The sequence below is a fragment of the Periplaneta americana genome, chromosome 3, assembly GCF_040183065.1.
Source record: "Periplaneta americana isolate PAMFEO1 chromosome 3, P.americana_PAMFEO1_priV1, whole genome shotgun sequence".
In the NCBI taxonomy this organism is placed as follows: Eukaryota; Metazoa; Arthropoda; class Insecta; order Blattodea; family Blattidae; genus Periplaneta; species Periplaneta americana.
In genome coordinates, this window is record NC_091119.1 from 97,438,575 (window position 1) to 97,460,641 (window position 22,067).

General features: G+C 35.0%; 1 protein-coding gene across 4 annotated transcripts in view; it reads left to right on the forward strand.

Annotated features, from left to right (window-relative positions):
* Positions 1-22,067, forward strand: part of Ehbp1 (Eps15 homology domain containing protein-binding protein 1) — a 97,149-nt gene that overhangs the window by 48,147 nt on the left and 26,935 nt on the right. For 3 of the 4 annotated variants that reach the window (XM_069821052.1, XM_069821054.1, XM_069821053.1), the window contains exons 14-21: positions 3,263-3,335; positions 3,424-3,516; positions 10,078-10,197; positions 11,046-11,160; positions 13,924-14,003; positions 17,136-17,330; positions 18,186-18,306; positions 18,387-18,486. In XM_069821052.1, the coding sequence (XP_069677153.1) occupies positions 3,263-3,335; positions 3,424-3,516; positions 10,078-10,197; positions 11,046-11,160; positions 13,924-14,003; positions 17,136-17,330; positions 18,186-18,306; positions 18,387-18,486 (897 nt within the window). The remainder of the gene's footprint in view (positions 1-3,262; positions 3,336-3,423; positions 3,517-10,077; positions 10,198-11,045; positions 11,161-13,923; positions 14,004-17,135; positions 17,331-18,185; positions 18,307-18,386; positions 18,487-22,067) is intronic. The other variant, XM_069821055.1, reaches the window with a different exon arrangement.

Genomic DNA, 22,067 nt, shown 5'->3' on the forward strand with positions numbered 1-22,067 from the left:
ATATTTTTTATTTTGAAAAGTATTGGATCTAATGAGCTGAGATTTTGCATGTTACTTTCCATATGTATATTAAACTTTTTCTCCAAATTTGAAAAAGATTGGTCAAATAGGAAAAAAGTTCCAAAATATAGTTGAGTGTCCCCTTAAGCATGTGAGAAACTTTATGTTCATTTATTTATGTGCCTAAAAGTTTTAATAGCTGGTTAGATACAGATTTAACAGTTTTCATCATAGCATACATTCAAGAAATGAGACAATATAATTTTTAATATGTAAAAATGCTTGGGTTTTCAAACTAAAGAGCACATATCCATAACACAAAAAACATGCTGTGTTACGAACTTTTCACTGTCATTTTGTGTTCAAGACGTGAGAATTAGCTAAGATCAGCATATTTCATTCATATTGAAAGGAAGTTTAAATTTGTAGATGTGCTATTATATAAAAATCTTCAGTAAAGTCCCATTTTATAAATCTTTGGATCAACAATTGGCTCTCTTCTGACAAAGGAAAAATTTTACAGTCTGTATAAAAGAAACCAAATGACCTGAAAATGTACAAAAACTTGCCCAGACATGTTCAAACATTTTTAACAAGAGCCAGAACAGGTCACATTGTCACACAATTGTACCTACACCGATTTCACATTTCTGATAATCCTACTTGTCATGATGAAGATCTGGAACACATTATTCTGTACTGTCCATCCATAAACCACAAAATCATCAGTACCAGTTGCAGAAGACACAGCCCTGCAGTAAATATTGACTACACCCCAACTCTGGCTACTAGCAACAGGCATCTATAATGAACACCGATCAAAATACCCCTCTTTTCTCGTGAAAAACAACAACTGAATAGACTACAGTGGACTATAGTGGACTTTATGTTGTCAGCAAACAGATGGATACATTAAGAAGATTGATTGATTATATAAAAATGATTGGTTTCTAATATTTCCATATATGACCGACTAAGAGCTCTCTGGATCTGCTAGTCTAGCATGACAGTTCTAGAAGGCAAAAAATGACTCTTGAATTTTGCCTGTATCCTCTTTTCCAGGTACAAATTTCCTTGAAAAATTGTGAAATCTATGACAGATTTCTTTCTTTCTAGAGGAAAGCCATGCTAATAAATAATTGTCATTGCCCTCAACTGGATTTCATCCTGTGAATTACGGATTTATTAGAAAATTATGTAACCATTTGATCATAAAATACGAAAATTCTTTGCCAGGTTTTGTTCATATTCTGTATCCACCAGTCATTTCATCTGGGAATGATGTAAGCCTACATGAAATATAAGGAATTTTAGAAAAAATAATATGTTTAGTTAAAAAATGAGAAAGGCATTTTATTCAAAATCGGCTCTCTAGAGATTTTTTCTTATAAAAGTCAAGTGATGAATGAATTATTAGTTATGATTATGAGGAGTTATAGACAGTCGTTCTCAAGTGCGTAACAAACAATGTAGTACTGGTACCATAATAAACGAATTCTTTAATTAAACAATGTAACACTTTGTTAGGACAATAGTTTTTTTACAATTTATTCTGCAATCGAGAACCTCTTTTATAAAAAATTTAGATTTGTTCAGTCTGAATGACTTTTCAGTATTAACATATTCTTAGCCATCATCACGTAAATGGAGAAAGAACTATTTTTTATGTAACTAGTCATTATCTACAAAATTATGCCATTAATACACAATGAAAATAAATTTAAATGTGCTTTGAAAAAGTACCTGTGTTTACATACTTTTTAACTGTACTTAAGTGTATGTAACATGAAGTCTGTATGTAGGTACAGTATTTATTTTCGTCGGCAATTATAATCAAGTTTCTCAGTATGAAAGGAGGCATTAGTCCTTACATTTATAGAAGACTTCTAGTACAATTCCAGGAATACTGTTTGTCTCGTTTGATAGTTTTCGAGTGGTGAAAATCATTGAAAGAGATGTAATATATAGTTTTGTACATGCTACATGTTCTGTGACTTCTGTCAACAAACAAAAGATTCAACGTGTTGAACTTATTTAGGAAAACTGAAGAACGTGACTGTGAATTGGCCAAAGAAGTAAATATTAGCATTGGTAGCACTGAACAAAATATTTACTAACACCTAAAGTTTTAAAAAGCATGTGCAATGTGAGTAATCAAAGCAAGACAAGTTAAACATTGTTTCCATCTTCAGCATAACAACCAAGCAACCAAGAGGATCATGAGTTCCTGAATAGTATTGTGACAACAGATATGACTTTGGTATATCAATATACTCCTGAAACCAACGTTGCTAACAAGGATTGCAAACATTCAGATTCACCACCTCCCCCCCCCCCCCCAAAAAAAAAAAAGAGAAATCATTTGAGAAAGTAATGAATACTGTGTCCTATTTTTTTAGGACGCTGATATTAGTAGATTTTCTCTTAGCTCAGCAATGAATGCAGCTTATTGTAGTAATATTTTGAAAAACAAATTGAAAGAAGCCATCATGTTCAGAAGATGTAGAAAATTGTCTAAAGGTGTCATTCTCTTTCATGATAACACCCGTCCTCATTGCACAAAAATCATATAAGATACCCTTACTGAACTTGGCTGAAAAGTGTTGTCATCATAGACAAGTAAATAGATTGCTGTATCATCCATTTAACTTGAATTTATTCCTTGCCACTATTACTTGTTTGTACTGCTGAAAAATGCTTAGGAGACAGACTGTTTGCAATGAATGACCTTGTGATGAAAAAAGACTGGAAATGACTGCACAATCAATCAAAGATATTCCTTCAAGAAGGAATGAAGAAGCTTCATGATCACTGGTAGAAGTGTATTAATGAGCTGGAGAAAGTAATAACGGTTTGGTATGTGTTATATAATGTTTACAAATAAATAAAATTTCACATTGATTTTTCTATTGATCCGGGGCTGTTCTTGGGCGTAAGTTTGATTCCAGCTTGGACTGATTACCTGGTTGGGTTTTTGCCGAGGTTTTTCCCACTGTAAGATGAATGTCAGGTAATTCATGGCGAATCTTCAGCCTCATCTTGCTAAATAGCATCTCATTATCACAAGTCCATTGATGCTAAATATTTAAATATTCTAGTAATTCATACAGTATCGTTAAATAACCAACTAATAAAGTCTGTATCAAATTTGACTTTCTTAATACTACCCTCAGAATTACTTTTCATTATCAGGCATTCATATTCATATATGTGGCTATATTCTTAAAAAACGTTTTGAGTAATGAAATATTCTCACTTGCAGCAGTATGGTGGTCACTGATGACAAGAAACCTATTAGCCTGCCCCTCACAAGATCTCAGTCATCACAGGACAGTGTGAGTACTCTGAGTGTATTCAGTTCTTTGAAGTAACTGGTGCCTGGCTCATTTCAAATCCCACTGATGTGAATAAACTATGTTGCAGGAGTCGGTCCATTCGGTGGACACAAGGGCATCAGAGAGCTGCGATGCGAATGGTCTCTCTCCTGTGCATGAACCTTTGACTCGACAGCAGCATGTAAGCCACTATGTTCATAGTCCATTAGTCGACCTGTTCCCTCTGTTTTGTACCATTTTGTGAGATTGCCAGAATGTAGTGCAGTGTTATTAATATTATACATATTTCCGCATTAAGAGTGTATTTCTCTTTTAGTCAGATTAGAGTTGAATTACTTCATTATAGCGAGAAATGTAACAAGTGTTGTCAGTTAATAACTTTTTTATTTCTCTGTTCAGCTGTACCTTGATATACATGGCGAAAGAGAAATTGGTAGACATGCATTCCACCATGTGATTCCTTGGTGAAAATATAGACGGAAGGAAAACGATGTCAGCTAACTAATCCCCAGTGCCATTGCGCAACAACAACATTTATATAAATATTTTAGCCTTGCATAGTTCTCCCACAAATATGAATTAAAATTGATGCTCTGGCAGCATTGTAAATATTCTTTACTGGTGCTCCTACCATAAGGAGTATAATGCTATAGTGTTGCAGTTTGAATGAATGGTTAGATCTTTGCTTTACAAGAACAGAATCTGAGGTGCAATCCTCCAAACATTTTTTTAAAATTCAGATTGAGACGTTTTTATTTTATTTTGTTTTTAAGTTATGAATTGAAGTATTACATATTGCATAAAATTAAAGAACATTCTGAACTCAGAATATATCGTATCTCCCTTGGTTTAATAATGGATAACATTGAATAATTTCAAGGGAAAATTATTCTAGGGCCAGGTATCGAACCTGGGACCTTTGGCTGAGCGTGCCAACACACTACCGACTGAGCTACCCAGGAACTATACCAGACCCTGGCTCAATTTTTCCCTTACATCCACATAACTCAAATGGGTTGACAGATCATCAGAGCCCAGCATTGAGTGCACACTTGCTGTGTGATTTAAATTTGTGGTCTTCTGTTATCGACACAGTAACACATATTATACAAATCTGGCTTTACAGGAAGCTATACTTGAAAAGCCAGATTTGTATAATTAATAACATTTTTTACGACTCATGTCATTGACCTTGGTGTGAATCATTTCATAAAAGCCCATTTGAATGCATTAACTTAAAACCTAAAGTTGAACCAAATCAAATTATTGCAGTAACTTGAAATATATTTGGAATTATTTAAAAAATCTATAATTTAATTTGTATCTCAGCTTAAAAAAATTAATGTGTTATACTGAACCTGTGTGCATGCATTAAGTACTCCATAAATGAAACGATACTCACTCACCCAAGCAACTGAAGTGAAAACTCTTTGTTTTATTATTGAACAGACATCATCTGAGTTTATTTACAATATTGTAAAATCGCCCTACCTTTCAATCTTTCACTGTGTGAAAAATACGCAAGATTGGATATGTATGTAAATAGAATAGTGTCTTATTTTGTTTCAAATAATAACATAGTTAAGTGCATGTCTGCTAATTTTTCTTTACTCTGTATATGTTGTCCTTATTACTACTCACTGACAGACCTGGTCATTCCCTCAAGAGTAATGAGATGAGACTGATAATGGACAGACAGAATAATAGTAGAAGTAGAAGCATACCAAGAACCATGCCCCAAAATCTTTGACTACTACAAATTCCAAAGTTGTCTTCTGTGATGGAGGATTACCTTACTCACTATCCTTAAACTTGGGGTTTGCAAGTTCAGATAAGGCCAAAAATGACTGATTTCTAAGAGTAAGCAAATATTCACAGTAGGTAATAGAATGCTCTTGCTTCCAGTAAAATTTTAAGCATTTATCTCACACGTACTAAAATTAAACTCTGATAGTTATCTTCACTTATCATGTTGCCAGGAGTATTGAATTGTGCCTTACAGGTGCACGCACCCCCTACTATCAAGAGTCCAAAAGAATCTTAATTATTCATATCCAGAGGCAATAGAAGCCAGACAGCAATACAAATTTCACGTAGTTTAGCTTGAATTTGAACATGAGCCTTGGGTTTGAAATGCTAATGCTCAAGAAATCCAGCATTCATTCATACTGCTGAACATAATATATAATAATGTTCCATCATGTGCCTTTTCTTCTTTCGTAATTGTTATCATGTTAAGTAATTTTGAAATGTTTTCGTTTCTTTCTTCTACATTTTTCTGTATTTAGAAATCTTCAAAAGTTTTCACAGGACACTTAGTCCATCTCTACCTTTGCTGTAGTGATGTTGAACCTTTTAAGCTCTGGTGTCATGGGTTTCTCTCTCTTTCACTTTTAATTTTATAGCAAATTATTGTGATTCAGTATGTTGTATGTGATGCATATGAATATGAAGAAACAGTATTGTATTCTCTATATTTACTTCACAGGGCACTGAATATGAGAAATAGGAGTCTCTTTGAACTATACACTGCCATTTCCATGAGAACTGATATATTATGTTATTTTGTGAAATCAAAGTTTACATACTAAGATTAAGATTGCCATGTGTTAATTTTACGAATTACATTTTCGGAATTTTCTTAGTGCCATCTGTTCTTGATGGGCGAATTTCTCTACCATATCATAGATCTGAAAACATGCAATCTTTAGAATACTTGGAACTTTTAGCGATGTTTGTTTCCAAGAGGTACTCTTTCAGTCCCAGATTATGAAGCCAACATTTGGCTCCAAACACTGGATGTTTTTACATCTGTAAATACGATGCAAAAACCTGAAAACCTCATACCGTGTTGAGCACCATGAAATTCTTTAAGTCATATGGCACATAACTATTGTTGAGGGATGTGATAGATGAGTCTCATTGTATGCAATGTACCTGTCCTCTTGACACTGATTACCGAACATTGTTCAACAGGTTGTAGTGACTTTGTAGAAGTCTTCAGAAACTTTGCAATGGTACTGAGAATCAAAAAGGTTTAGGTCATCTTTAGTCTCAGTGGACCCATTGTGGCTCCCTTTTTAACATTAAATAACTAATATTGTTCCACATATTTTAACAAATTTGTAGAAGTCTTCAGAACCTTTGCATTGGTACTAGGAACCAGTATGAGAGATTACTGTGATCTCATAAGGCCTGCAGAGACATGTATACAAAGCAGAAAACTTGGACAAAGACATGACCGGTAATGTTGCCTAAAAAATTCTCATTGAGAGACATAATTTCCTTAATTTTCTGTAAATCTACAACAAAGAAAGCCTCCCTGAGGTTTTTTTTTTGCTGTCAACAATCCACCATCCTTTGCTGTGTTTTAACTTCAAAACTTAGATCCAAACATGAGCCTTAGTAAGGACTAGATCACTGATTTTCCATGAAAATGTGTTTTTATGGTATTGCCCGTAAAACTTTGTATCTATGCCAAGATCATAAAAGCATAGAACTCTACATTCATGTCATTCGTGCACCTTCATGGCGTCTTTACTATAGAACTTCGTACATTGCAACAGAAATTGTGGTTTTGGATAGCCCAGCAAAAATATGGGTGTGTGTACATGCGCGTGTGCGAGAAGTGTATTGCCAATTTGCTCTTCTTACACACTTTGATGCATAATTGGTTCTTTCATCTGTTTCTTGATTCTTTAACAGCAGTTTTATCTTCAAGTGCTTAAGGTACCTGTTGGTGCACACATTTATGTAACTTTAAATACACTTCCCCCCTCCCCACCCAATGGCGGTACTTCATTTCATGTCATTCATCCAAGCATCCCTATCTATGAGCAATGTGCCAAAGCTGTAGTTCATTTTGTCGCCATAGATATTGCCTTTGATGCTACATGGGAGGTGAACTATATAGCACTGCGTGAAGATGCTGTCTAATGGAGCAGTGGTTGAAATAGGGGTAGGGGAAATGGAAGTGCCTTGTGAAAATCCATTGCTAAGTGCCATCTTCACTCAAAATCTCACAGACCACAGGGATTCGAACCCAAATTATTAGTGTAGAAAGCCAATGCTCTGGCCATTCAGCTAACATTGCGCCAATACACGTTTTTAGTAATTCAGTTACTATAATATTTTTCTTCCTTGTTCATATATATAGTTTTTTTCTCCCAACTATTCAGTTTGGCCATTTTTCGAGCCACGTAATAACACATCTCTCATCAGATGGCATTTGACATCTTGATACCTAGTTGTTTTATGAAAATTTATACAACATTTCTTTCGAATATTCTCTAGTTGTCTGTTGTTGTGGAAAAGCACACCTGGGGCCTATTTCTCAAAACTCACAGACTAGTAATACTAGTCTGTACAGTAGTAATATTAGTTTATTTTACAAGTCTGTGTTTCTAGAAACTACAAGGGTAAAGTAGTAGTTACCAGTTCACAGACTAATAACATTGGTCGATTTCACCAGTTCAAAAGTGATTCTGTTTCTCAAAATGCTAATCTAGTTGATTATATTAGTATTTAACAGGAATATTCTTACAAGACTCTAAAGACTGGTGATTTCTATATTATCAGTTACCAGTGGCAATCTTTCTCAGATAATCAAAACAAAATATTGTAGTTATTTTTTTAATAAATGTGGTTTAGTGATTTCGATTGAAGTAGTAAAGAAGTTGTTGTGAGAAGAGCTAAAACTATATCGAGAAAGAACAATTATTATTCCTTTACGGGAGCATTGTTTAAATATAATGAACGGTTTAAATAATGTGCTGAAAAGCTTGGAGAGTTGTTAAATATAGTGGGACCTGCCATAACAAGACAAACAAATAGAAGTCATGCATTATCAGCAAAGTTTCAAATACAAATACAAATCGGGATGTTGATTATTTTCCAATACCATCTGGTTTTTCTGCCCTAGACCAGCAACACATGCAGATTTTTTTCCTAATAATCTAAAACCGATTCATCAACTGCAGTAATTTTTGCTGGCTTTCCTCCTCCACTGCCAGTTCTTCTGACATTGTCAACTTTAGCCTACAAATTAAATACAAAACGACACCAATTTATGAATAGATCAAACCTAAAACTGAAAAAAAAAAAAAAAAAAAATAGCGATTTTTTTCAAGTCATAAGTGGCATCCATGTCGCCAGTAGACTCACTTGCTACATAGTGTGTTCATATTATGATACTGTGAACTTGAATTGGTACTCGTCAAAGTTGCTTCCTTAATGTTGGGCCAATAAGTGTCCCTAACGTAGGCATAATCTTTGTTCTGAAGTATCAGTTCCATAGCCTCACTTATTACAAATTTTTTTGTCCAGTCGTTAACTTTATCATTTTTGTTATTATTATGCTTGAAAACGCACCGAATGATATATCCTTTGAGTCATTAATCATATTGAGTATAGTTAATTTGCTTTCAATTGATGGAATTTCAAGAGAAGAGAGAAGTAAGAACCAAAACACAAACAACTTAGCCTCCTAACCTCAAATAACAATATCTACCAATGGGTATAAACAAATGAACTCAATCAGCTGACTAGCGAAAGAGATCATGTGACTAGTGAAAAATTGTCACAAGTTACTAGACTGGTGAAATAGTTTGAGAAACAGAATCTACTAGAGCTAGTGAAATATACTCTGGTAACTAGTAACTGGTGAACTACTAAACTAGTATTTTTGAGAAACAGGCCCCTGGTGTGTTTTACTCTTGTGAAGTTACATTTTATTACTGTGATTTTGTAACTATTAACATTCTCGCTATCTTGTCGTGCTATCTGTTAACAATGCATCAGAGACGAATTACACTTAACAAGTTTTACTTCTTCTGTCTTCAACTGATCGTTCTATATAAAAATTAATATCAACTATATTTCACATTTTATGAAAAAATTGAATATTGCTGTTGGCTTTATTTAGAAGGGAGGAGGAAGTGGTTTTCTCCATACTACTGTATTTCCGTTTCTGTAAATACTAAAAATAGGCAGCATTTTAAACGTTGAACTTCCCTTCGTCATCAGGTGAGGGACACTGAACATAACTGGTTTGTGTCATATCTGGCTACACCAATTGACTGATTGACGTATATTAAATTGTAATATCTTTTTCATTCTGTTTATGGCTATAAAATGTACTTCAGCAACACTTTGTACTTGTCCCACTGCTTATTTATGACCGTTTGTCCCTTCATTCAATCATCCAATCTCAAATATTCCAAATGTTGGCTTGTAATTTGGAACATGTAGTTGTAACAGCCGCAGATTAGTTAAATTCATCTTCGAAATATCATGTTTTTAAACATATTCACGTCTGCCACTGTGGAGTAATGGTTAGCATGCCTCTCCGTGAAGCAAGCGGGCCCAGGTTCAAATTCTGGTTGGGATAAGTTACATGGTTGAGGTTTTTTGCGGGGTTTTCCCTCAACTCATTAAGAGTAAATGCTGGGTAACTACCTGTGCTGGACCCTGGACTCATTTCATTGGCATTATCACCTTCATCTCATTCAGACGCTAATAACCACAGCAGTTGATAAAGCATCGTAAAATAACCAATTAAAAACATATTCACAGCAGCAAAAATAGTCTAGATCAGCCATTTTCCAGTAGTATATTTTTTGTAAAGTAATGTGTGCTATACCATCACAGCATGACATGATTAGATGCATGGAATTTTTTTCAACCTTATCTTGTAAATAAATTGTTTGTTTAACACATTGTGTGACATGTAATCGGTGTGCAGCATATTTTAACTCGCCATGACGAACTGAGAGAACGAGCTCGTCAGTTGCTGGAGCAGGCAAGAAGAGAGGCTGCTGCGCGTGGAAACAACCCTCCACTGAGTGCACAATCGCCTGTCAAGGTAACCTGTGCTGTGTGGCTTATAAACTTGACTATGTTCAGCCCAAATACTTACATGAAAGATGTGTCAATGTCTCCCCGAAGGATATCAGTGCATTTATATTTACGCGAATTTGAAATTATTTAGGTCTGTTGTTTTTGTATTATTTATTCAGTACATTAGTTCTCTTTTCTGTGGTCAGACTTCAGGAGGTGGGAACATTGTACTTTGTTTGTAATCTATTTCAATTTTTAGTAGCTTAGAAGTATTTAATTTCCATAAATATGAAGTTCTCGTAAACATTAGGCTTGTATTCCATATCAACTCTATTAATTCTTATATTTTGTAAACTAGTTCTTTTCTAATGAAATGTATTTAGTATGGAGTTTGTTCCTACCTGTTTTATGTGGTCTTTTTTTACAAGAGTAATACATGGAATAATTCTCTCACTTTGCTTAAAACAATGATGTGATATGTTGCTCATACAATTAAGTGTTTAATTTCAAATTTTCTTCCAAGGCCCTATGGTTAAGTTTTCCCTTATATGAGTTGTTCAAAACAACAATGATGTAAGTCAGATTTTTTATATTTTTGTATTTCAACTTATGAATGTCAAAAAAAATGTGAACTTTTCTGTTGTATTTAAAATATCAAACAACAGTCCCTTAAATTATATTTCAACAGATTTTTCAATTGCATAGAATTCAAAAGTTAAAATATATCTTTTCTTGCAATTCTTGACATACGCCACTGTTGCTTTTAACCCCTCATGTTTATCAAATTAAACCACTTCTGCGATATTACATTGAGTGATACCTGCTTCGTTGCAAGAGTCTTTTGAGGCACTGTCGCATGTTTTTATTGTTAAGGGTGAAGAGGAGAGACAACAGCAGCTGCGTGAGCGTGCCCGCAAGCTGATTGCTGAGGCCAGAATGGGAGTTGTAGGTGCACAGTCACCGCAGTCAGAACAGAGTAAAGGGCCTTGTAAGTTGTATATGTACTGCATTCAATATGCCAAGTTTTGGACATTCTGGTCGTGTTTAGATTACACCAGTTGATTATAGGTAGTGCACAAGAGTGCCAAGTGAAGTGTATGGAATGAGGAAAGGAACTGTAAAGGTAAGCATTCACTACATCGTATCGCACTCCTCGTACGAATTACACGCAACGGATATTTTAAGTGCAGTGCGTTCACTGTAACGGCTCTACTTCATCGTCTCATTGGATTCTCTATCAGCTGTTTAAAACATATGACGTACGATACTGACATTGCTGAAAACAGAGAAGTTTTGAGGTTAGGTCTGTTAATCAAGAGTGTTAGCGAATAAGAATTTGTAATTGTTTCATGCTCTTAATTGAAGAGGAAGAAACAAAAGAGATATTGGTTACATAATATATATGTAAGAAACGACTTGATTACTGTAATGGGAATGCCTCAAAATTATATAATTCTTCGCAGTTTTCTACAAGCGAAATAAATTTTCCGTCTGCCATTTTGGCACAACACTGAACATGACACAACATAATAGTAACAGTTGAGCAATTAAAATTGATTTATTAAAGAAGCCCATGATCGCACACATCAGGAAAGTTACTCATCTGAGAAACGTGGACCGATTTGCCGAGAGCCAATGCGTGCAATACGATGTAATGAACGTGGATACATAACAAATACAGCAAAGATTGTCTTTTTCCGATCTGTGCAATTCGTCTGATAAGTGCGATATGATGTAGTGAACGCTTACCTTAAGAGGATTGTATCACTGCTGGCGTGGTTTCCAGGGAAAGATTTACAGTACATTTATTATTCATATAATTGTAACAAGTAAGTTTTAAGTACTGAGCTACCAGTAGGGCCTGACCTGATTTTAGTTCATGTTGTGCCCATTGTCTCAAATTTGTAATTGTTTTGGGTGAAGACAAGAAGGTAATTCTATCATTATGCAACGAAACAAATAAGAAAGGCCTGAAGATTTTACGGAGACAGTGTTGCTTCCAATACGGAAGAAAAATAATAAGTTCAGGATTATCAGTCTGATATCACACTCGGCGAAGATTCTTCTGTAAATACTGATTGATGTTTATATTGTAAGATGGAAGAACAGTTGGAAGAAAAGCAGTTTGGCTTCAGGAAGGGAAAAGGTATGAAAGATGCAATTGGACTGCTACGAACAATTGGCGAAAGATACCTAGAGAAGAATAAAGAAGTGTATATAGATAGTATTTATGGACCTAGAAAAGGCATTTGACAAAGTGGATTGGAGTAAACTGATGATCTTAAAGAAAATTGATGTGAATTGGAAAGAAAGAATGCTGTTCAATAATCTTTATATGAAACGAGTCAGAATCAGGATAGGAAAAGAAATGTCAGAAGGAAGTGAAATAGGGAGAGGAGCATGTCAAGTATGCCCCTTATCACCTACCCTGTTCCACATCTACTTGTAGAATATAGTGAAGAACTGTTTTCAGAACATGGGCGGGGTGATAGTAGGAGGAAGAAGAATAAAGTGCATAAGATTTACTGATAATATGGCATTGTTAGCAGAAGAGGAGATGATACTAAGGGATATGCTACTGGAGCTAAATGACAGCTGTGATCAATTTGGGATGAAGACAAATTACAAATAAGATGAAGACCATGGTCGTAGAAAGAATAATAAAGAAGGTAAACTTGCGAATTCTAAATGAGGCACTAGAACAAGTGGACAGCTTTAAATAGTTGTAATGTACTATAAGTAGTAACATGATCTGCTGCCAGGGAGTCAAAAGGAAGATAGCAATGGCGAAGGAATTTTTTAATAGAAAAAGCAAATATCTTCTGTGAACCTAAAAAAGGATCTAAGGCAGAGACTAGTGAAGTGCTTTGTACGGATTATGGCATTGTATGAGACAAAAACATGAACATTACGACAAAGTGAAGAGAAACGACTTGAAGCATTTGGATATGGAGAAGAATGGAGCGTGTGAAATGGACAGATAGAATAAGAAATGAAGCTGTGTTGGAAAGAGTGAGAGAAGAAAGAATGATGCTGAAACTGATCAGGAAGAGAAAAGGAAATTGGCGGGGACGCTGGTTGAGAAGAAGGATGTAGTGGAAGAAATGGTGAACAGGAGAAGAGTTTGGGGCAGAAGAAGCTATCAGGTAATAGACGACATTAAGATATATGGATCATATGGGGAGACAAACAGGAAGGCAGAAATAAGAAAGATTGGAGAAAGCTGGATTTGCAGTGAAAGACCTTCCCTTAGGCAGAATACTATGAATGAATTAACCTCAACTTTTTGTTAAAAATAAATACTACAGAGGAATAATATGTGCACCGTCATGTTCCATGTAGTAACAATGAGACATTGTTATGGTGATAATGGAACACTGGAAATTAAAATGCTCCAAAATTCCTTCATCTATCATACATTTATAATTAGTCGAGCATCGAACTAGAAACTCTGAGATTAGGAGATGTCTGCTAAAGAATGTGTATGAGCTAGGAAGGATAATGAATTCCATTGCACAAGTATTCCTTTCCCAGAAATGGAATTCTTCACATTGCCAGGTTAGCAGAGTTATGACTAAATTAACATAAAAAGCCAAGTGCTATATCTTGCTATATCATCTATTATTTTACACACAGTGCGATTGTCAGCTTAAGACGTAACCTACTAGTTGAGTACAAATTAGCATTAATGTTGAGTCAAAAAATGAGATGAGTTTACACATACAGTTAATGGATTCTGTCTAATTTACAGGTCCTGGTGACATTGACAGTCCACAGGTAGACAGCCAGCAGAACAACTCTTCCCCAGAAAGACTTACGCCTAGTGACAAGGTATGCTTGAAGTGCTATCATATACTAATACAGTGTATCTAAGTTGTGAACTGTAAGTTACTAATGCATTTGAATATAGATGAAAGCACAGAATTTTCTGATGCTTGATAGCAATTCGAAAATTGAACAGCATTTTTTGATACTTGATAACAAATTGAAACTTTCATAATCAATATTCCTCCCAGATTTTGAGAGAAACTGAGCACAGTGGTGTAGTTGTTAATATGTTTACCTTGTGAATTTGGGAGGTTCGGCATTCGATCTCAATGACTGTCTGTCCTGACTTTGTTTTTTGTGGTTTCCCAAGTCTCTTGAGGCAAATGCTGGAATAGTACCGATTACAGGGGCCATGTCCTGCTTCTTAGCCAATCCTACAATCATTCATAACATTTTGTTGTCATCTTTTCACCTTCCGTGACTGGCCAGCTATCAGTCTGAGAAATATTGTAACTGGCTGAGTGTGAACTGCTGAAAAGAGTGGAAAAATCTAAGAGATGATGGACCCATGTTACTGTTACAACAAAACATGTTGCGATTCAACAGATACGAAACTAACTTACTCGACTGGTACAGTAATAATTACTGCAGTGTAGAATCAGTTTACTACAATAGTATGATTACGAACTCTAACATACTGTCATCTGTTTAAGCCTTCTCTTGATACAAAAACAAACGAAGGTATGCTATGTCATACACAGTGACAAAGGGCTGCATTTTGTTTCCTCAATTGTTTCTTGCCAAAGAGCTCACAGTATAGGAGATATGCTGCTCTTACAGTGATGGTAAACAATGTAAGAACAGAATATCTTCTACTGTGAGCTCTTGGATAAGAAACAAAACATGCTCTTATTCAACGGATACAAAACTAGTATGTAGTGACAAACAGTTACATTCTGTTTCCTCATTTGTTTCTTGCCAAAGAACTCGCACTGGAAGATATGCTGCTGTTACAGTAATGGTAAACATTTGCTCATTACTCAGAAGATATTAATTTTAGGACTCATGTTTATAGTTTTATTTCTTGTTTTGATGCATACTACCTTCTCTCTAAATATTGGAATCTTTTTTCAGAACACTCTCTATAATTCCTACTGTTTCAGCACAAGTACTTTCTGAAATACTTTGTAGAGTCGTGCATAACCAGTTACGAAAAATAGAAATTATATATTGCTGTTGAACGCCTGGCGCTGTAGTCAGTATGCAAAGCTCTTCCGTCTTGCAGGGTGTCTCAGGTTTGGTTTAACGAATATTTGAGTTGTTTCTCACTCTTTGTAGGTGGACGGCAAAGACAGACCATATTGAGCCATGCAGGAGTTCCAAGAGCCCTTGCAAAGATGCAATTATCATTGTGTAGGCCTACTATTTAATTGATAATTCTTCTTCTTTCACTACAGTCAGTCATTCAGTCAATCAGTCCATCGACTCATTGATTCATTCATCCATGTATTCATTGATTCATTGACTGATTCAGTGATTCACTAATTGGTTCATTCATTCATTCTCATTTATTCAGGTATTACAGTTGGCATTGTCAAAAGCAAAACTTATCTTCTTAAAAATGCATTATTAATGAAATAATGCATCTACTTAGAGTAAATTAAAGGCATTAACAACTACTGTTTTAGAGGTATGCATTTTGAGTTTAAAGTGTTAACGTTACAACAGAATGTGTGTACTTATTTTCTCTTCTATTTAGTAAGTAATTGTAATTTATCCTATTCTTGCATTTCTTTACACACCAGATTTTGTATTACTCATTACATTTATTTCTTGTTGCTGGTGTCCATTTGTCCATCTATATAATATGTTATGAAGATAAGTGTATTAAAGTATGCAATCAATTGTAGGCCTATATTAAGCAAATACATTTTTTTAAATTACATATGGTAAATTTTCTTCAATTGTTACTCTGTTTGTGTACTCAGAAAATGTCAGTGTTCTGTCTAGTCTGCAAAATATCAGGGTTGAAATTCGAACATTCCTACCTTGAGGGATGCTCTCTGTCCAGTCGAGTGAAAACTGGTTGTAAGCCCAATTCTCCAGCTTTCTAATACTTTGAAATCTTTCTATTCTGAACTTATTTAAATATTCCCCAATTTGAATGACTTTTAGAATAGCTATATGCAATACATTTGTTCATTCATTCATTCATTCATTCATTCATTCATAATTTTCTGCCCAATTGCAGGTCTTTCACTGCAAACCCGGTATTCTCCAATTGTTTCTATTTATATAGATTTCTTTTGTAGAATGCCGAAGAGGATGTCAATATGATTAACGATGACTGAAAACAATACAGAAAATTGTATTTCTTTACTACAACATCCATTTCCCAGACAGCAATATTGCCTTGACCCATGATACTAAAGAACAGAATGAAATTGGTTCTTTGTACTTGTACAATATTCACAAGTCATGAACTGAAGTTTCAGTGTCTTGGTGCTACTTTTGGTGCCTTAATCTCCACAAAAGTTCAGCCTATAATTTGCCTAAATGAAGAGTTAATATGATCCCACTATCTTATATCTGAGCAATAAGTATCAGCGTTACTGTTGCGAGGACATGGTTGTAAAATATCTCAACAGATATGTTTGCACTGACATCTATAAAAGTGTGAGTCTCTTTCGAACCATGCTAGACTCGTCCACATAGTGCAAAATTATGAAAAAACTCTCGAGTTTTGTACGTGAGCATGGTTCGTAATATTCCAAGAGTTAGTTCCCAAAACAGCAAACAATATCATTCTAGTCAAGGTTTGTCATGTTTCAGTATTCAGTGTACTTTGAAATACATAAAGATGATTGTGGATTTAGTCTCTTTTCAGAGTACTCTTTTCAAGACTATGCATAATTTTACTCTTCATTGCTTTCAGTGCATTTTCTCTTGGTTCAGAACGTTAATATTCAGTGTCACTTTTGAGTAACAGAAGTCACATGAAACGAGGATTAGGTGGGACGTTAAATAATTTCGATTTGCTCTGTCAGATATATTGCTATTATTTTTTTTATTAACAAAACTGCCTTCCACTGAAGGTAGCTCAAAAGGACTCAGTATACAAATACATAATAATTATCAAATTAAAAAAGGAAAGTGTTCAAACACATGAAGTGAGTTTGTATTATATGTGTGCAGGGAGATAGGAATGGTGCCGTGCTGATGAGAAGTCCGTCCAAAAGTGCAGATCCTGACAGCACGGCACACCCGACACAGCTACTATGGGAAGAGGATGGCTCCACTAAGAAGGCACACTCTCCTCTGCACTCTTTCACTTCACTCATGGACCGCATCTCACCAGACAAGTCAATGGGAGATATCTACCACAGAGGTGTAAGTCACACAATAGAAAATTGTGCTTTCATATTTCGATGGTATTTAATCTGGATTTTTAATAACATGATTTAAAATTTTTCCTCCAATTTTTCTTCTTCCCTTCTGAAAATCTCTCTATACATTTGAACAACTATGCCTGTAAAGTTCTGTCTGTACATTACTCTTTGAAAATGAACTTTACATTCAAATCTACACTACATGGAACTGAACTTATCTATGCTGAATTTGAAGTATTGGCTTTGAATTTATCATGTCCAAAAACTTTTTTCTGTAGTAAAGTACGCAACCCAAAGAATTGTGAACAGATAGATATATCTGACTTAATTTAATTTTTAAATATTACAGTTTAAGAATTTCTATGCTTTGGTATTGAAATTATTCAGCTCATAAATTTATCTCACTGTTGATTTACGTAAATCAATATATTATTAGGACTAGACAGTTCATTGCAAATCGAAAACATCCTCTTTGAGTAATTTGGTTATTACATTTTATGTGAAGAACATAATAATAAAAGGAGCAAAATTTTCTCTGATTTGTTGTCTTAAAAAATTCGAAATCATGTGTTGTAAATGGACATAAACTCTGTTTCGATTGCCACATTGTAGTATTTGCGTAATTATGTGTGTATTTTCTATCACTACTGATACATCAAAATTTGGATTTAAAATTCAGATCATGTAACTTTTAACTATAAATAATTATAGAGAGGTTTTGTAATTCCATACTGAATACTTGTGAATCATGTAGGGACTGTTACTATGGGATTTTCTTTGGTCTGCTCTCATTTCTATAAGAATATTTATAAACATAGGTGAAAAGTTCCACATTTCGATCCTATGTGTTGCGTAGAATGGCAGGGATATGGTGAACTACATTCAGAACGAGCTAGAGGCACTCGAGAGGGAACAGAAGCAGATTGATAAGCAGGCTGCTTTGCTGGAGAAGGATTTACGCAGAGTAATGGAAGCAGGTAGGCACCATGCCACTCCATGCAGATTACATATGATGCACTTAAGACGTCACGGCCTGCAGCTATATTGTTTATTTCAGGCAATGATCGGGAGAGAGAGGAACAGCTGATGGCCAAGTGGTTCACTCTTGTCAACAAGAAAAACGCCCTCCTTAGGCGACAGATGCAGCTTAACATCTTGTGAGTATTTGATTCTGTTTCGTGTTTGTGCGCGTGCGTGTCATATTATATATATATATATATATATATATATATATATATATATATATATATATATAAAAGCAGTAAAGAAAAGACATTTATATTTTTAAACAGCAATTTTATTTGCTAGACTCACTCTGGTAATGCTGTTTATCATTTGTTGCACATAACTACAAGGTGTTTCTCTAGATTATCAGCTATCAACACGGAAATTTTGTCATTTGACAGATAATACAGTTTTCAGAACAGAAAAAAACTTTCACCGTCCACTATGGTAATTGGAACATACTTGAAACAATCAATGATCAATGGGTCCATGTTCACAGAATCTGCATATTCACCACTGAGAATCTTGCTTATGCTTTTTATTGTTTTTATGTCTCAATTGGCAGACATTACTCTATTGCATTTTTCACTCACTGCAATTCCTATCATGCCTGGAACTGCTTGAATCAACTCCACTGTCCCTTCCTCAATCTTCAGAGATGTAACCATGGGTAATAATTCAAGTTAACTTGCTTAATGGGCAGTGATGAAGGTGAGATCATTTTGAATTTCTGCTTTACTGAAAAGATTTTGGCATCATGAATAGAAACAGCATCTCTTCAGAAAATCTATCTTCGTAGTGTATCCAGCTATTTGCCGACAACACATGTTCCACTATGTTTCACTATGAATTTCCTCTTCTTACAAATGATAGGTAGAAAGCACGATGCTTGTTGTATATTTCAGCAGCCACATTCCAAAGATGGGGTGTATTCAATATGTACTGGAGAGAATTGTCCAAGGTTTCAGGGATTGCAGATTTTAGATTAGTTCTATGGATGTTTATAACAGGGTAGTTTAAGAGGATATGTTCCAAATCTTCTTCGTTATTGTTGCACCAGCAACAACTACTAGAGTCAACAAGATTAAAGCGGTGAAGATACTTCTGAGTGATAATATGGCCTGTCCTGGCTCTTGCTAAGAAAGTTTGTATCTGTCTGGGAATGTTGCGGAACATTTGTGAATCATTAGGTTTCTTTTGAATGTTTTGAAGTACTTGGCCTTTATCAGAAGAAAGCCATAATTCTACCCATAAATTTGTTAAATGAGAATTAACTGCAGAATATGCGCAGGTTAAAGAAGTTATTTGCATAAGTTTGGGCACCAAAGATGTTGCCTGTTTAGCAATATTATCTACAATCTCACTTCCAGTAATGCCGCAATGACTAGGTATCCATTGGAATACTATTTCTTTTTGAAGATTTAGTTTATTTAATATTTTTTGTATCACAGAACTGCATGCATTGTACTCGTATTCTTCACCTGACATTATTAGGAACATTAAATCCAGATGTTTGAGATGGGCAGGGCATGTAGCACATATGGGCGAATCCAGAAATGCATATAGTGTGTTAGTTGGGAGGCCAGAGGTAATAAAACCTTTGGGTAGGTCGAGACTTAGATGGGAGGATAATATTAAAATGGATTTGAGGGAGGTGGGATATGATGGTAGGGACTGAATTAATCTTGCTCAGGATAGGGACCTATGGCAGGCTTATGTGAGGGCGACAATGAACCTCCGGGTTCCTTAAAAGCCATAAGTAAGTAAGTAAAGATTTTTTGTATAGAGGTTGTAATTTGTGCATAGGAAGTTGGAGTATATTTCATGATATTTAGAATAGCTCCCATCAAGTCACTGAAAATGCATACAATATATCAGATAAGGTAAGAGACATGTAAAAGAGCTGCCTCTATGGCCAGTAGTTCTGTTTCGAGACTAGAGGGAGATGAACATGATATATAATATTTCTCATTATATTTTGGAATATAATACTCTGTGCCTGAAAGTCCATCATCAGGATTCCGTGACCCATCAGTACACATTTGGAGAAAATTTTCATATTTGTTACAGATTAGTTCCATGGCACTAGATTTTAAAACATGTGGTGCATCATTCTTAGTATAATCGCCAGAGATATTAATATAACACTTTGGCCTTTTCCACATCCATGGTGGATTTTCATTGACAACTAAATTTTGTTCCATCGTTAAACAAGTTACATTTAAAGGAACATCTTCCATTTGTATATTATAAAACTTGCTGAAGTTGTGATCCGGTATTTGAAAAAACATACAACATCTTGACGAAGACTGAAGCTTAAGGTGAATTTTAAAAATTTTCTCACGTATATATAACCAAACAGGTTGGACATTACATTCAATTTCTATTGCACATGTTGAGGTAGTTTTAGGCACTCCCAAGGGTAAACGTGATCAAGGATGAGAGTGGTGACTTGCTTGCAGACTCTCATTCAATCCTGAACAGATGGAAGAACTATTTTGGGCAACTAGTGAATGTACATAGGCCAAATAGAAATGGTCGGAACGAAATTCAAATACAAACTGTTGAGCCATTTATACCCGAACCCACACTTTCTGAAGTCGAAATTGTGATAGAAAATCTGAAAAAGTACAAGTCTTCAAGTATCAATCAAATTCCTGCAGAATTAATACAAGAGGGTGGAAGCGGATTATCTAGCAAAATTTATAAACTTGTACTTGCTATTTGGAAACAGGAAATTGTACCAGAACAATGGAAGGAGTCCATAATTGTACCTATTTTTAAGAATGTGGACAAGACTAATTGTAACTTTCGAGGAATATCACTTTTGTTGACATCATACAAAATTTTGTCCAGTATTCTTTTGAGAAGATTAACTCCATACGTTGATGAAATTATTGTGGACCATCAGTGTGATTTTAGGCGTAATAGATCGACTATTGATCAGATTTTTTGTATTCGACAGATATTGGAGAAAAAATGGAAGTATAAGGGTACAGTACATCAGTTATTCATAGATTTTAAAAAAGGCATATGACTCGGTTAAGGGAGAAGTTTTATATAATATTCTTATTGAATTTGGTATTCCTAAGAAACTAGTTCGATTAATTAAAATGTGTCTCAGTGAAACTTACAGCAGAGTCCGTATAGGCCAGTTTCTATCTGATGCTTTTCCAATTCACTGCGGGCTAAAGCAAGGAGATGCATTATCACCTTTACTTTTAACTTCGCTCTAGAATATGCCATTAGGAAAGTTCAGGATAACAGGCAGGGTTTGGAATTGAACGGGTTACATCAGCTTCTTGTCTATGCTGATGACGTGAATATGTTAGGAGAAAATCCCGAAAAGACAAAGTATATGATTATGTCTCGTGACCAGAATATTGTACGAAATGGAAACATAAAAATTGGAGATTTATCCTTCGAGGAAGTGGAAAAATTCAAGTATCTTGGAGCAACAATAACAAATATAAATGAAACACGGGAGGAAATTAAACGCAGAATAAATATGGGAAATGCCTGTTATTATTCAGTTGAGAAGCTTTTATCATCTAGTCTGCTGTCAAAAAATCTGAAAGTTAGAATTTATAAAACAGTTATATTACCGGTTGTTCTTTATGGTTGTGAAACTTGGACTCTCACTTTGAGAGAGGAACAGAGATTAAGGGTGTTTGAGAATAAGGTTCTTGGGAAAATATTTGGGACGAAGAGTGATGAAGTTACAGGAGAATGG